Source organism: Scyliorhinus canicula, chromosome 18 (assembly GCF_902713615.1).
Source record: "Scyliorhinus canicula chromosome 18, sScyCan1.1, whole genome shotgun sequence".
NCBI classification, from domain to species: Eukaryota; Metazoa; Chordata; class Chondrichthyes; order Carcharhiniformes; family Scyliorhinidae; genus Scyliorhinus; species Scyliorhinus canicula.
The window spans coordinates 7,695,143-7,708,168 of NC_052163.1; the positions used below are offsets into that span (position 1 = coordinate 7,695,143).

The 13,026-nt window shown below is 48.3% G+C and overlaps 2 protein-coding genes across 3 annotated transcripts in view; both read right to left on the minus strand.

The window, feature by feature from the left end:
- Positions 1–6,040, minus strand: part of axin2 (axin 2 (conductin, axil)) — a 44,112-nt gene extending 38,072 nt beyond the window's left edge. For both annotated transcript variants that reach the window (XM_038777034.1, XM_038777033.1), the window contains exon 1: positions 5,200–6,040. In XM_038777034.1, the coding sequence (XP_038632962.1) occupies positions 5,200–6,014 (815 nt within the window). In that variant the 5' untranslated portion in view covers positions 6,015–6,040. The remainder of the gene's footprint in view (positions 1–5,199) is intronic.
- The window catches only part of cep112 (centrosomal protein 112), a 698,524-nt gene continuing 691,501 nt past the window's right edge, over positions 6,004–13,026 (minus strand). The window contains exon 29 of the transcript XR_005457964.1: positions 6,004–6,113. The gene's annotated coding sequence lies outside the window, so the exon portion shown is untranslated. The remainder of the gene's footprint in view (positions 6,114–13,026) is intronic.

Below are 13,026 nucleotides of genomic sequence, written 5' to 3' on the forward strand. Positions count from 1 at the left end.
GATGACATCACACCACCACTGACTTGGAACTGTACAAGTAGGATATCTGTCGATTAGGACCGTCCAATGCCTCACCTCAGAAAGGGTACTTATGATGGGGGAGATATAATTATTACTTCATCAAACATCCCCACTGACGGCTGTTTTATCTACAAGCAATCCTCCTGTGCCATTGCTCCCTGAAGGACCGCCTGCTTTATATTGACAGGATCACTCTCCCAATAGATTTCTAGGTAAAACCTATTGTTTAAACTGGCCTATCCTCATGGATATTGAGTCACAAAACACAGAAAAAGCCCTTTGGTCCATCACGTCTACCACCGTCAAAAACAACCACCTAACCATTCTAATCCCATTTTCCAACATTTGTATGCCCTGGCATCGCAAGTGCAGATCTAAATACTTCTTAAATGTTATGAGGGGCTCTGCCTCCACCACCTTTTCAGGAAGTGAGTTCCACACTCCCACCACCCTCTGGGTGAAAAGCTTTCCCTCACATCCCCTCTAAACCTCTGCCCCTCACCTTAAATCTCTGCCCCCTGGTCATTGATCCATCCACCAAAGGGAAATGTTTGTTCCAGTCTACTCTCATCTATGCCCCTCATAATTTTATACATTCTATAAAAATCCCATTGTTGTCAAATGGGCACATCTTGGCATTAATTACTTGTAAACTGGTAGCTATTTGTAAACCCCCAACTTCAGGACAGAGATTTCTTTCCTCTTTTTACATATGTTTTGCTTAACGATAAATTTTAGCTGAATCAATAAAACTTTATGAATGATATTTGAAGCGATCAAACAAAAAATGAATGAACCAATGAAGGGATGACATTTTTTTTCTGCAGCGATCTGGAATGCATTGTTTGAAAGTAGGAGGGGTGGCATATTTACTAATAACTTGCAAAAATAATTTAAATAAAATTTAGAGTACCCAATTTATTTTTTCTAATTAAGGGGCAATTTAGCTTGGCCAATCCACCTAGCCTGCACATCTTTGGGTTGTGGGGGTGAAACCCACGCAGACACGGGGAGAATGTGCAAACTCCACACAGACAGTGACCCAGAGCCGGGATCGAACCCGGGTCCTCAGCACCGTGAAGCAGCAGGGCTAACCACTACGCCACCGTGCTGCCCAACTTTCAAAAATAAATTGGATAAATACTTGAAAAGGAAAAACGTGAAGGGCGCCAGGAAATAGTCAGGAGTGAGACTAATTGGACAGCAATTTCCAAGAGCCAACCACAGGTCCAAATTAGGTCCTGTGGTCAATCTAGATATTGTGAGCAGTTTCTCTAGATTGTCTCCTCATCGTACTATCTGAACAACCTCTGCTGGCAGAGGGAATGTCATGCAAATGGTACAAAATAATGGGCAGGTGGAAAGTTAAGAGTGTTTGTGAAGTCAGGAGAGTGACAGATATATGTCTTAAATATGATTGTTCCTGTCACCACCCCAGCCAATTCTTCTCACAACCTCACCGCTCCAAAAGACACCAACTGCCTCATGCGGCATGGATCGCAAAGTGGCCATTATTCACATGTGGCCATGATAGTAATGCTAGCAGGACATTCTACCAGTGAGTATACCAAAGTCAAGAATGGTTCCATTATTAACTGAAGGGGTGGGGCCAGGGGTTGAAGTGGGTAGGGGCTGAAATGGTCTCATGGGATACCAAGTGGAAATAACAAGATAAAGTTCCTCAAGTGACTTGCATGACTCTCAGGACACGGCAAAATGCTAAAATGAAATGTAATCATTGATCTAATGTAGGGAATGCACAAAATTGTGCTAACAGGCTCGGTTTTGTGATATTGACTGAGACAGGGACAGGGCACCGGCTTACACCCCTGTTCTCCAAAAGAGTGTGAGGGAGAAGGCAGGGGCTTGGTTTAAAGTATTATCTAAAAGTCAGTGCTCCACATAGTGCAGTACAGCAGCGGGGAGAAGGGGTTCCTGACCAGTATTTTGAGCTCAAGTCTTTGGAGGATAATTTGAACCCACAACCTTTTGACATAGCCATTTCTGATAGTGTTCCATGTGATAATCCACAGGATTTGCTGTTTTACAATAGAGGCCGTATCAAAGAGTGACACTTAACAGGGAGCTCATGTTGTACATGAGAGTGTTAACGTATTATAGATAACCGTTATCCTCTATTACTCAACTGTGGGTTATTACTGGATAAAATTTGTATTGATTGTCAGAATTATGGTTTAAATTGCTACACATTTAATGCCAATGAGGTTCTTACGGATTAAGTATATAAATAATACATGTCCTCAGTATCCACGCCACTGGCCCCACCCACACCGTAACAGAAATATAAAGACAAATGGCAGCACTTGGTTCTTTGCAGCTGAGACAGTGTTTACAAATTATTCACTTTTAAAATTCTCATCTTTATTGGCAAATCACTCCACAGCTTATTCCTTCCCCAAATCCAGAACCTCCTTCAGCCATCTTGAGGTGTCTCCATTCCTCCCACTTCCTTTGCTCTGCTATTGGTGGCAATGCCATCATCTATCCCAATCTAGTTCTGGAATTCCCTCCCTAAACCTCTCCACTTCCTTAACTTTAAGGCACACTATTTGAAAGAGCTTTTTAGCTACTTGCCCTAACATCCCAAGTAGCTTGGGAGTCAAATTTGCTGCGAAGGCCTGCCGAACACTCTCCCAGCTTCCCACTCCACGCTGTGGACAGTACAGTGCAGTGGGGAGGGGGTCTTCCCTTCAAACAAAAACCTCAATAATATATATTCCCCAAGATAGATACCTCCAAATCCACAGCAAACATTACTCCATATAATCGAAGCAAAACTTCAAAATAAACTGTCCAAGTTTTTTTCAATAATTGTCCCTTTTGCTTTCTCTCACTCACCAGTGAACTCTGAATATGATATGGTTGTGATTCTGTGGTTTCAAAGGACATTTTTTTTTCCTGGGGTCTGCTGATTTTAATAATTGGAGTCACTTACACAAGACTTAGGGCTTAGGAATGTGCCAGCATGTTCGAGCTATTTTTTTTTTTAAAAGCCTTTCATGTTCCCATCCCCCATAGTGCTCGTGATTAGACTGTGCAGGCTTGATTTAAGTGAGCAACACAGCTGCCCTAATAGTTAGCAGCACTTCCACTCATTCTAGTGGCTTCGAACCCTTTGTTACACTTGGACCGACTTACCCACTTTCGACCTCTGAAATAGTTCAACTCAATTCTCTCACAGACAACAGGCTTCTCTCTCCTACTGTGATGCATTCCACTGTTTTCACCACTGATGTTGGGGGGGGGGGGGGGGGGGGGGGGGGGAGGTGAGAGAAGAGAACATGCACACTGCGAAGATATGAGCAAAGAAAGAGGGATAGAAGGGCCCCTTCTCTGCGAGAGGCTTACTGCAGTGTACTGTTGGGAGTTAACAGCATGACTAAAGTCTTAGGCCCCAGTACAGACTGACCTTTGCTGCAGGCCTTCTTTCAAAGAGCAGGTATTTAGCGCAGCTGGGACCGCATTCTTTAAAAGCATGCTAAGTTTCTGTCAGTGATTTCAATTAGAAGATAAAGAAAACGAAGAGAAAAAGAGGGGAGGGCGAATGGAACTGCAAGAGTGCTGAAGAGGCACAAGAAAGAATTTAAATCTCGGGGCTAAATTAGTTCCACATGCTTCTGATGGGCACTAAATTACAACATAAAAGAGAAAGACTTTTATGAAAGATTTAACTATCTCAGATCAATCACTTCAAGTCAAGGAGTGTTGCTGATGCTTCTTTGTCCTTCCCTGTAGTCTTCTGAATGAAGAAGGCCACAGTCTTTTGGTCTTTATCACTTTGTAATGAGTAATAGCCACATGTTTTGTAGTTAAAATAAAATAGCCCAAACTGATTAGGCAAAGGACCCCCTTTGGAGACAAGAAAACATCCCATTCCAGGGGTTTGACACATCTGGAAGTGGAAGCTGTGCCTGAGCAGCCGTCTAAAACCTCTACTTCATGTGACATCCATTGCGTTAAAACTTCCCCTCGCCAAATACGAGAACTCCCTCCCCCTGCCACTCCAATACTAACAACATTGCTGACCAGCTGACTGCATTGATGTAAAGAAGTTACACAAGTTAAAATTCTTTTTCACTTTTTAAGCATAAAATCAATAAGTTAAATACAGCTCATCTTAAGAAAACTGATTAAAATTGTTTTCCTGCGATTATGTGTTTTTTTTTAACATGACCACATTGTGGTAATTGTACCCAGATGGGTTGATTGTTTCCCTGTTTTGCATCAGTTTGCCTATGAGCCGAGTTGAAATGAAAGGTGGTGGCCTCCGCTGGATGTTCTGCAAAGACATTCCACAAGATGGCCAACATTCAAAGTGTTTTCAGCTGTCAGACACCACTTGCTACATGACTTCAAGGAAACTGCTCGATACTTCCCAGACCTTTCTTATCTCATAGCTCAATGTAATACCACAGTAGTAACCTTTCTTAGATCTCCCTTTTTCTCTCTGCATTGTGTGTGGTATCAGTCACCTCAGAAAAGAGTCTAAGCTGTGACAGTTACCCCGTCACAAGGCATTTCTTCCTTTCTCTCAATCTCTCTCACACATGTTCACATTCACAAAAACAAAATGAACATATGAGTAACCAGATCCAGCCTTGGGCATAATTATAAAAATATACTTAAAGCATTGCTGTCTGCTGGTAAAAACTGTCCCAAGGAAACATTGAGAGTGTCTGATCTACATTTTCACTGAGATTATCTTTACTATAATTGGGGAACATTGCAACAAGCTGCAAGTTTACAATCTTGTCATTCAACCTCAGTAATTTAAGACAAACTTTGGTTCCAGTAAAGTTTTTGCACAAGATCAGCCGCACAAATGAATTCTTTGAGAGGACAGGAAACATGCAACCTGTCATCTGCCACCGCTTGAAAAGCAGGGGGAAGAATCCTTGATGTCTACAGAGAAGACTTAATGAGAGTCAGATGAGTCATCTTAGAGGAAAGATTTTAAAAGTTAACTGAAATGAGAGAGTGCTGCCTGTTTGGAATTAACCGTTCTCTACCAGAGTAGCAGCAGGTCCACAGTCACATTCGGAATGTGGGTGTTCATTATAGTATGGATCAAACATTATTTTGGGTTTCTGGCCCAATGAGGCTGTAGAAAAGCACAGTACATGGGGAAACACTAAGAGAAAGGTCCTGGGTCCTTACCGGTAACATTTGCCACTGCTGCCATCGGTGGATCTGACCGAAGCAGTGGCTCGAAGTGCTTTGCTGGTCAATCCAACTCCAGGGGGGATGTTATTGCCTCCGAGGTCTGGGCAGATCCATTCCTCCTCTTCATTCAGCGTTGGTAAGTAACCACAAACCACCTGTATACTCCCCAGCTCGGTGTTGCTGGCAAAAAGCGAATTCTCTCCCCCAGTCCTGACATATTGAAGATAGATATCGGACGTTAAAAACATCTGGTAAGAATTTTCTTCCATCAAGGTTTGGATCTCAGTCTGTGCTTGGTCAAACATTGCTGAGTCAATCTGCTGTTTCTTGATGCTATCTTTGATGTAAGATTTGGTGGCAGATTTCAGCTGCCTAGACACGGCGCTGTTCTCCACATAGCGCTTATGGATCGCTTTGGCCACTCTCAGTGTCTTGGGATGTCGGAGGTCCATCTGCCTGAACCCGTTACAGGCGAACCAGAAATCCAACGTGTCCACGCCTTTCTCCCTCTCCAGGAAGGTGCGGAAGAGATGGGCTCCGTCCTGGTCACCGAGAAGAGAATGCAAAGACTTGGTCCACCTGGTGAGGGGTGAGTCCGGAGACGCGCTGCCCTCAGGCTCACCCAGCTCGTCGTCCTCCCTCCTGGGTGTGTAAGTGACAGCTTTGGGCTTGAGGCTTTGTGTCTTGGTGGCCTGGGAGCTTTGGGCTTGGCATCTGTCCCCTTCCTCCCCTGGCACTGGCGGGCGAGGGGCATCTGCTCGGAAGCTGCTGGCGTATGGAAGGCAGGACACCATGAGAGCGGTACTCATGGCTGTGGACGCGGGGCCCAGAGTTCTCTCTATCTCTCTTTCAATCGGCTTTGCAAAGCGCCTCTCCAGTCAGCAGGGGATCACACGGCCGCCTTCTGTCTGCAATAGAAATATCGATCTAATGAAACCCAGAGCCGCTCTACTTCAAACAGGATGAGAAGCAAAAAAAAAAAACCACACACACAGCAAGCAAGGCAGGCTTTTCAATCAAATCTTTTGTGTGTATGTTTCTAGCTGAGATATCTCTTGAAGCTAAACAAAAGTATCAAAAACTGTCTTGAAGGTTATTGAAATGTGGAAGAAAAATAAAAAGGAACACAAAAAAGCAAAGTTCTGGTTTTCACTGCAACTCCTGCCCAAAGTTTTGTGTGTGTGAGAGATGTCAATCTGATCAGTTAAGCAAACATTATGGAGTTCAGATTATACAGATAAACCCAATTGTGCAGCATTTACTGTAACTACACCACCCTTCTCCCCCCCCCCCCAATATCATCCACAATAAACCCAAACCTGCCCCCTCCCCATATCCACAATAGACCTAATCTGCCCCCTCCCCATATCCACAATAAACCCAAACCTGCCCCCTCCCCATATTAACCAGAATAAACCCAAACCAGCCCCCTCCCCATATCCACAATAAACCCAAACCTGCCCCCCAATATCATCCACAATAGACCATAACCTGCCCCCTCCCCATATCCACAATAAACCCAAACCTGCCCCCTCCCCATATCCACAATAAACCCAAACCTGCCCCCTCCCCAATATCCACAATAAACCCAAACCTGCCCCCTCCCCAATATCCACAATAATCCCAAACATGCCCCCTCCCCAATATCCACAATAAACCCAAACCTGCCCCCTCCCCAATATCCACAATAAACCCAAACCTGCCCCCTCCCCATATCCACAATAAACCCAAACCTGCCCCCTCCCCATATCCACAATAAACCCAAACCTGCCCCCTCCCCAATATCCACAATAAACCCAAACCTGCCCCCTCCCCATATCCACAATAAACCCAAACCTGCCCCCTCCCCATATCCACAATAAACCCAAACCTGCCCCCTCCCCAATATCCACAATAAACCCAAACCTGCCCCCTCCCCATATCCACAATAGACCTAATCTGCCCCTCCCCATATCCACAATAAACCCAAACCTGCCCCCTCCCCATATCCACAATAGACCTAATCTGCCCCCTCCCCCATATCCACAATAAACCCAAACCTGCCCCCTCCCCATATCCATAATAAACCTAAACCTGGGGCAGCACGGTGGCCTAGTGGTTAGCATAACCGCCTCACGGCGCTGAGGTCCCAGGTTCGATCCCGGCTCTGGGTCACTGTCCGTGTGGAGTTTGCACATTCTCCCCGTGTCTGCGTGGGTTTCGCCCCCACAACCCAAAAATGTGCAGAGTAGGTGGATTGGCCATGCTAAATTGCCCCTCAATTGGAAAAAATAATTGGGTAATCTAAATTTATAAAAAAAAAAAAAAAATAAACCTAAACCTGCCCCCTCCCCATATCCACAATAAACCTAAACCTGCCCCCTCCCCATATCCACAATAAACCCAAACCTGCCCCCTCCCCAATATCCACAATAAACCCAAACCTGCCCCCTCCCCATATCTACAATAAACCCAAACCTGCCCCCTCCCCAATATCCACAATAAACCCAAACCTGCCCCCTCCCCATATCCACAATAAACCCAAATCTGCCCCCTCCCCATATCCACAATAAACCCAAACCTGTCCCTCCCCATATTATCCACAATAAACCCAAACCTGCCCCCTCCCCCATATCCACAATAAACCCAAACCTGCCCCCTCCCCATATCCACAATAAACCTAAACCTGCCCCCTCCCCATATCCACAATAAACCCAAACCTGCCCCCTCCCCATATCCACAATAAACCCAAACCTGCCCCCTCCCCAATATCCACAATAAACCCAAACCTGCCCCCTCCCCAATATCCACAATAAACCCAAACCTGCCCCCTCCCCATATCTACAATAAACCCAAACCTGCCCCCTCCCCAATATCCACAATAAACCCAAACCTGCCCCCTCCCCATATCCACAATAAACCCAAATCTGCCCCCTCCCCATATCCACAATAAACCCAAACCTGCCCCCTCCCCATATCCACAATAAACCCAAACCTGCCCCCTCCCCAATATCCACAATAAACCCAAACCTGCCCCCTCCCCATACCCACAATAAACCCAAACCTGTCCCTCCCCATATTATCCACAATAAACCCAAACCTGCCCCCTCCCCCATACCCACAATAAACCCAAACCTGCCCCTCCCCATATCCACAATAAACCCAAACCAGCCCCCTCCCCATATCCACAATAAACCCAAACCTGCCCCCTCCCCATATCCACAATAAACCCAAACCTGCCCCCTCCCCATATCCACAATAAACCCAAACCTGCTCCCTCCCCATATCCACAATAAACCCAAACCTGCCCCCTCCCCAATATCCACAATAATCCCAAACCTGCCCCCTCCCCAATATCCACAATAAACCCAAACCTGCCCCCTCCCCAATATCCACAATAATCCCAAACCTGCTCCCTCCCCATATCCACAATAAACCCAAACCTGCCCCCTCCCCATAGCCACAATAAACCCAAACCTGCCCCCTCCCCAATATCCACAATAAACCCAAACCTGCCCCCTCCCCCATATCCACAATAAACCCAAACCTGCCCCCTCCCCATATCCACAATAAACCAAAACCTGCCTCCTCCCCAATATCCACAATAAACCCAAACCTGCCCCCTCCCCAATATCCACAATAAACCCAAACCTGCCCCTCCCCATATTAACAATAAACCCAAACCAGCCCCCTCCCCATATCCACAATAAACCCAAACCTGCCCCCTCCCCATATCCACAATAAACCCAAACCTGCCCCCTCCCCAATATCCACAATAAACCCAAACCTGCCCCCTCCCCATATCCACAATAAACCCAAACCTGCCCCCTCCCCAACAGCTGCTTCCCATTTCCCCCTCAGTGTTTCAACACAAATTAAAAACACCTTGTTCTCTCGGAGGGAGAATGAAAACATTTGAGTTATTTTGTGTTTTTATGTAAAGATTGTTGGCCATTTAGACAATGCAACAATAAAAAACCCAGGTGCAATTTCCAAAAAGGGGGCAAATCATCAGGGTTAACAAAACTTTAGTCTGGCAGCCAAATTAACTTTTATTTATTTTGTTAATCTGCCCTACATGGAGCAAACGATTTTAATTGCATTAAAAAAATTCAGTGCAACTGATATCTAAATTCCTCAAAAATATAAATAATTCGAAATAATAATGGGGAAGTATGGAAAGTCAACCTGGCCCTCTGCCCCAAGTGAGTGGTTGGCATTGCCCTCCTGTGTTACTATCAGATTGACTACTTCAAAGGGCAGAGAAGCCTCTCCCTCTGATCACCCAAACCCCAGCAAACAGCAGCTCACACAAATGGGGGGTTACAGCAGAAATGTGTCCCCCCACCTTCTGCACCCTCCTCAGTCTCTCCCCTCCCCCAGGCTGGGTGATCGCCCTCTGGGTGCCACCGGCCCCCTCCACACCCCCTCCGGGGGGCACCCAGCGGGAGTTCAAAGAGAGGAGGCGGCGGCGAAGCGGGTGAACAGAGCAGAGCTCACACTCACACACAGCTACCTTAACAAGTACCCTAGCCCGATGCCTCCCCAGCCCCGTGCCACCCTCCAGCCCCCTGCCCCCCCAGCCCCCCCCAGCCCGATGCCCCCCGTGCCCAGAGCCTCCCCGTGCCCCCCCCCCCCTCCCTCCCTCCCTCCCTCCCCAGCCCGATGCCCCCCTCCCCAGCCCGGGGCTGTCCCTCGCCGCCGTCCGCACCGCTCCCCCGGTTCAAAGGAATGTCAGAGCCCAGAGAGGAGGGGGGGGGGGGCAGAGAGGAGGGGGGGGCAGAAAGGAGGGGGGGGGCAGGGGGCACAGAGAGGGGGGTGGGGGCACAGAGAGGGGTGGCAGAGAGAGGGGGCAGAGAGAGAGGGGGGCAGAGAGAGAGGGGGGCAGAGAGAGGGGGCAGAGAGAGAGGGGGGCAGAGAGAGGGGGCAGAGAGAGGGGGGCAGAGAGAGGGGGGCACAGAGAGGGGGCAGAGAGAGGGGGGGCAGAGAGAGGGGGGGCAGAGAGAGGGGGGCACAGAGAGGGGGGGGGGCACAGAGAGGGGGGGGGGGCACAGAGAGGGGTGGGGGCACAGAGAGGGGTGGGGGCACAGAGAGGGGTGGGGGCACAGAGAGGGGTGGGGGCACAGAGAGGGGTGGGGGCACAGAGAGGGGTGGGGGCACAGAGAGGGGTGGGGGCACAGAGAGGGGTGGGGGCACAGAGAGGGGTGGGGGGGCACAGAGAGGGGTGGGGGGCACAGAGAGGGGTGGGGGGGCACAGAGAGGGGTGGGGGGGGCAGAGAGGGGTGGGGGGGCACAGAGAGGGGTGGGGGGCACAGAGAGGGGTGGGGGGCACAGAGAGGGGTGGGGGGCACAGAGAGGGGTGGGGGCACAGAGAGGGGTGGGGGCACAGAGAGGGGTGGGGGCACAGAGAGGGGTGGGGGCACAGAGAGGGGTGGGGGCACAGAGAGCGGGGTACAGGAAGGGGTGGGGGGTACAGGAAGGGGTAGGGGTTACAGGAAGGGGTAGGGGTTACAGGAAGGGGTACGGGTTACAGGAAGGGGTAGGGGTACAGGAAGGGGTAGGGGTACAGGAAGGGGTAGGGGTACAGGAAGGGGTAGGGGTACAGGAAGGGGTAGGGGGTACAGGAAAGGGTAGGGGTACAGGAAGGGGTGGGGTACAGGAAGGGGTAGGGGGTACAGGAGGGGTAGGGGGGTACAGGAAGGGGTAGGGGTACAGGAAGGGGTAGGGGTACAGGAAGGGGTAGGGGTACAGGAAGGGGTAGGGGGTACAGGAAAGGGTAGGGGGTACAGGAAAGGGTAGGGGGTACAGGAAAGGGTAAGGAGGCACAGTCACAACTCACCATTCATCCATCTTCCGCCTCCCAAGCTGCCGAATCCTCTTCTCCAAAGACAGAAAGATATTATTGTGCAGAGCCCGGGCTGCCAGCGAATCGCGGCCGCTTGCCCAGCCTGGCACCACTCAACTGCCTCGCATATCCGTGTCTCCCTCCCTCCCCTCTCTCTCTCTCTCTCTCTTTCTGCTTCTCTTCTCTCGGCACCAAGTTACGTTTCACTGAGGAGCAGTAAATGTCCTCCCGGATATTGCAGCCCTCACTCACACACACTGAGCTGCGGTTAAAGTGTGGACATCAAAGAGCCGAGCCGAGCAGCGAGTCCAGCAAGAGAGGTAGAGGGGTGGCTGCCAGTGCCCCGAGCTGGGGGTACAGGCTACAGGGACACAATGTAGCGGCTCCCAGGCCACTCGCTACCTCCCTCCCGCTACCCTCTCCGCCTCCTCGCCAATTACCAGCCGCAATCCCCGGCCCCTCTCTGTGTCACCGATTTATAAACTTTCCAGGACCTTATCAAAGGGAATCCGTCCTCAGCCAACTCCCTGGGGGTGGAGACGTCAATACTATCTGATGTGCCGCCCCAATCCTGTCATCCCCTCGCTTCACAGTTGCTACATAAACTTTCATTGCAACACTAAAAAAAAAGATACAATGTGAATGTGCCCAGGCTGCTGCCTCTGACCCAGCCACTGGACGGGACTCCCTGGGAAAGTTTGACTTATTTTTTGCCATGCAGTGTGTTAGTGTTTGTGTTGCACTTTCAAACTCGACCACAGAGACAGACACACAGACTCCGAGCTCTCAGATGTGAAGGGGCCTGTTGCAGGGAACGGGCACTTAAAGCGTGCAGGGCAATTGCAATTGAAAACTTTTCAAGTGCTGCTCCAGGTTACTTTTTTTGTGACATCAATAATCCCCCATCCTATGTTTGCAGGCAGGCGAAACGAAATGAGCCCAATCCATTTCTACCGAACCAAACCCAATAATAACAATTGCACAAATTAAAATATTTCAGTACAACCGCTTCGATGCTCTCAGAGAGTAAACATTAATTAACCCGCCTGGGAAACCTTGATTTAAATTGCACCTTACAGTTAGCTCTCTCTTTATTACATTGTCAAAACGTAGATTTGCATATCAAAGTTTGTTAACCATGAGTTAATCATTTTCTTCCCTTTTTGTCTTCAAGAAATTGTCAGTGATCCGCACTTGAAAACCCATCTGTACAAATCGCATTACAAAGTATGGAATTAAAAAGTCTGTTTTTCAAAAAGTGATCGTTCCCTTTGATCGAGCCTGCCCCATTTCAATGCAGCATTACTTATTTACACAGCAGAAGTGTGAGAGGCTACCACCACCAACACTGGCAGACTTTTCAAATGTCTGAATCGAACAGCAATATGCTGGAATCTATAAACAGGGATTTAAGTAAAATAGCCTTGGTCTTAACTGTAGTGCAAGCGAATTAGTAGTTTCATTTAAAATATCAAGTCAGGCTGTAACATTGGAGAGGTTTGGCCTTTACACAGATTTCAGAAATACAATCGATAGTAGTCTAGTTTCAAAATCACCATCTAAAACGGGGTAAGATTAGAGTGGTGTGCATGTAGTTCCTGACCCATGTTAATATTGTGTTAATATTTCTCCAGGATTTGGGCAGACAATCCAGTTCAAAGTTGTGTAAATGCAAGATTAGAAATTGGAATATCTACATGGAAAAGGAGCTTTCTGATGAAAGCACATATTTAGCAGCCAGTGTTTCAGTGTCCAGTCAAGCTCATCGCTTTAAAGTGATGTCCGGGCCTCTTAAAGATGGAATTGTTTTTAAGCGGTAGGAAGCGAGACCGTTGTGCCTTTAAATCGATTATCTATGTTAAATCGGAAGTGGTTAGTGAGGGGAAAGCTTCTCCTGGTAAGTAGCAGCGCTGCTTGGCAAAGGCAGCCAATCAAACATTAACTGACCGACACAGATTTGCAGGAGAGGCTGTGTAATCACAATGCAAATACCTCCT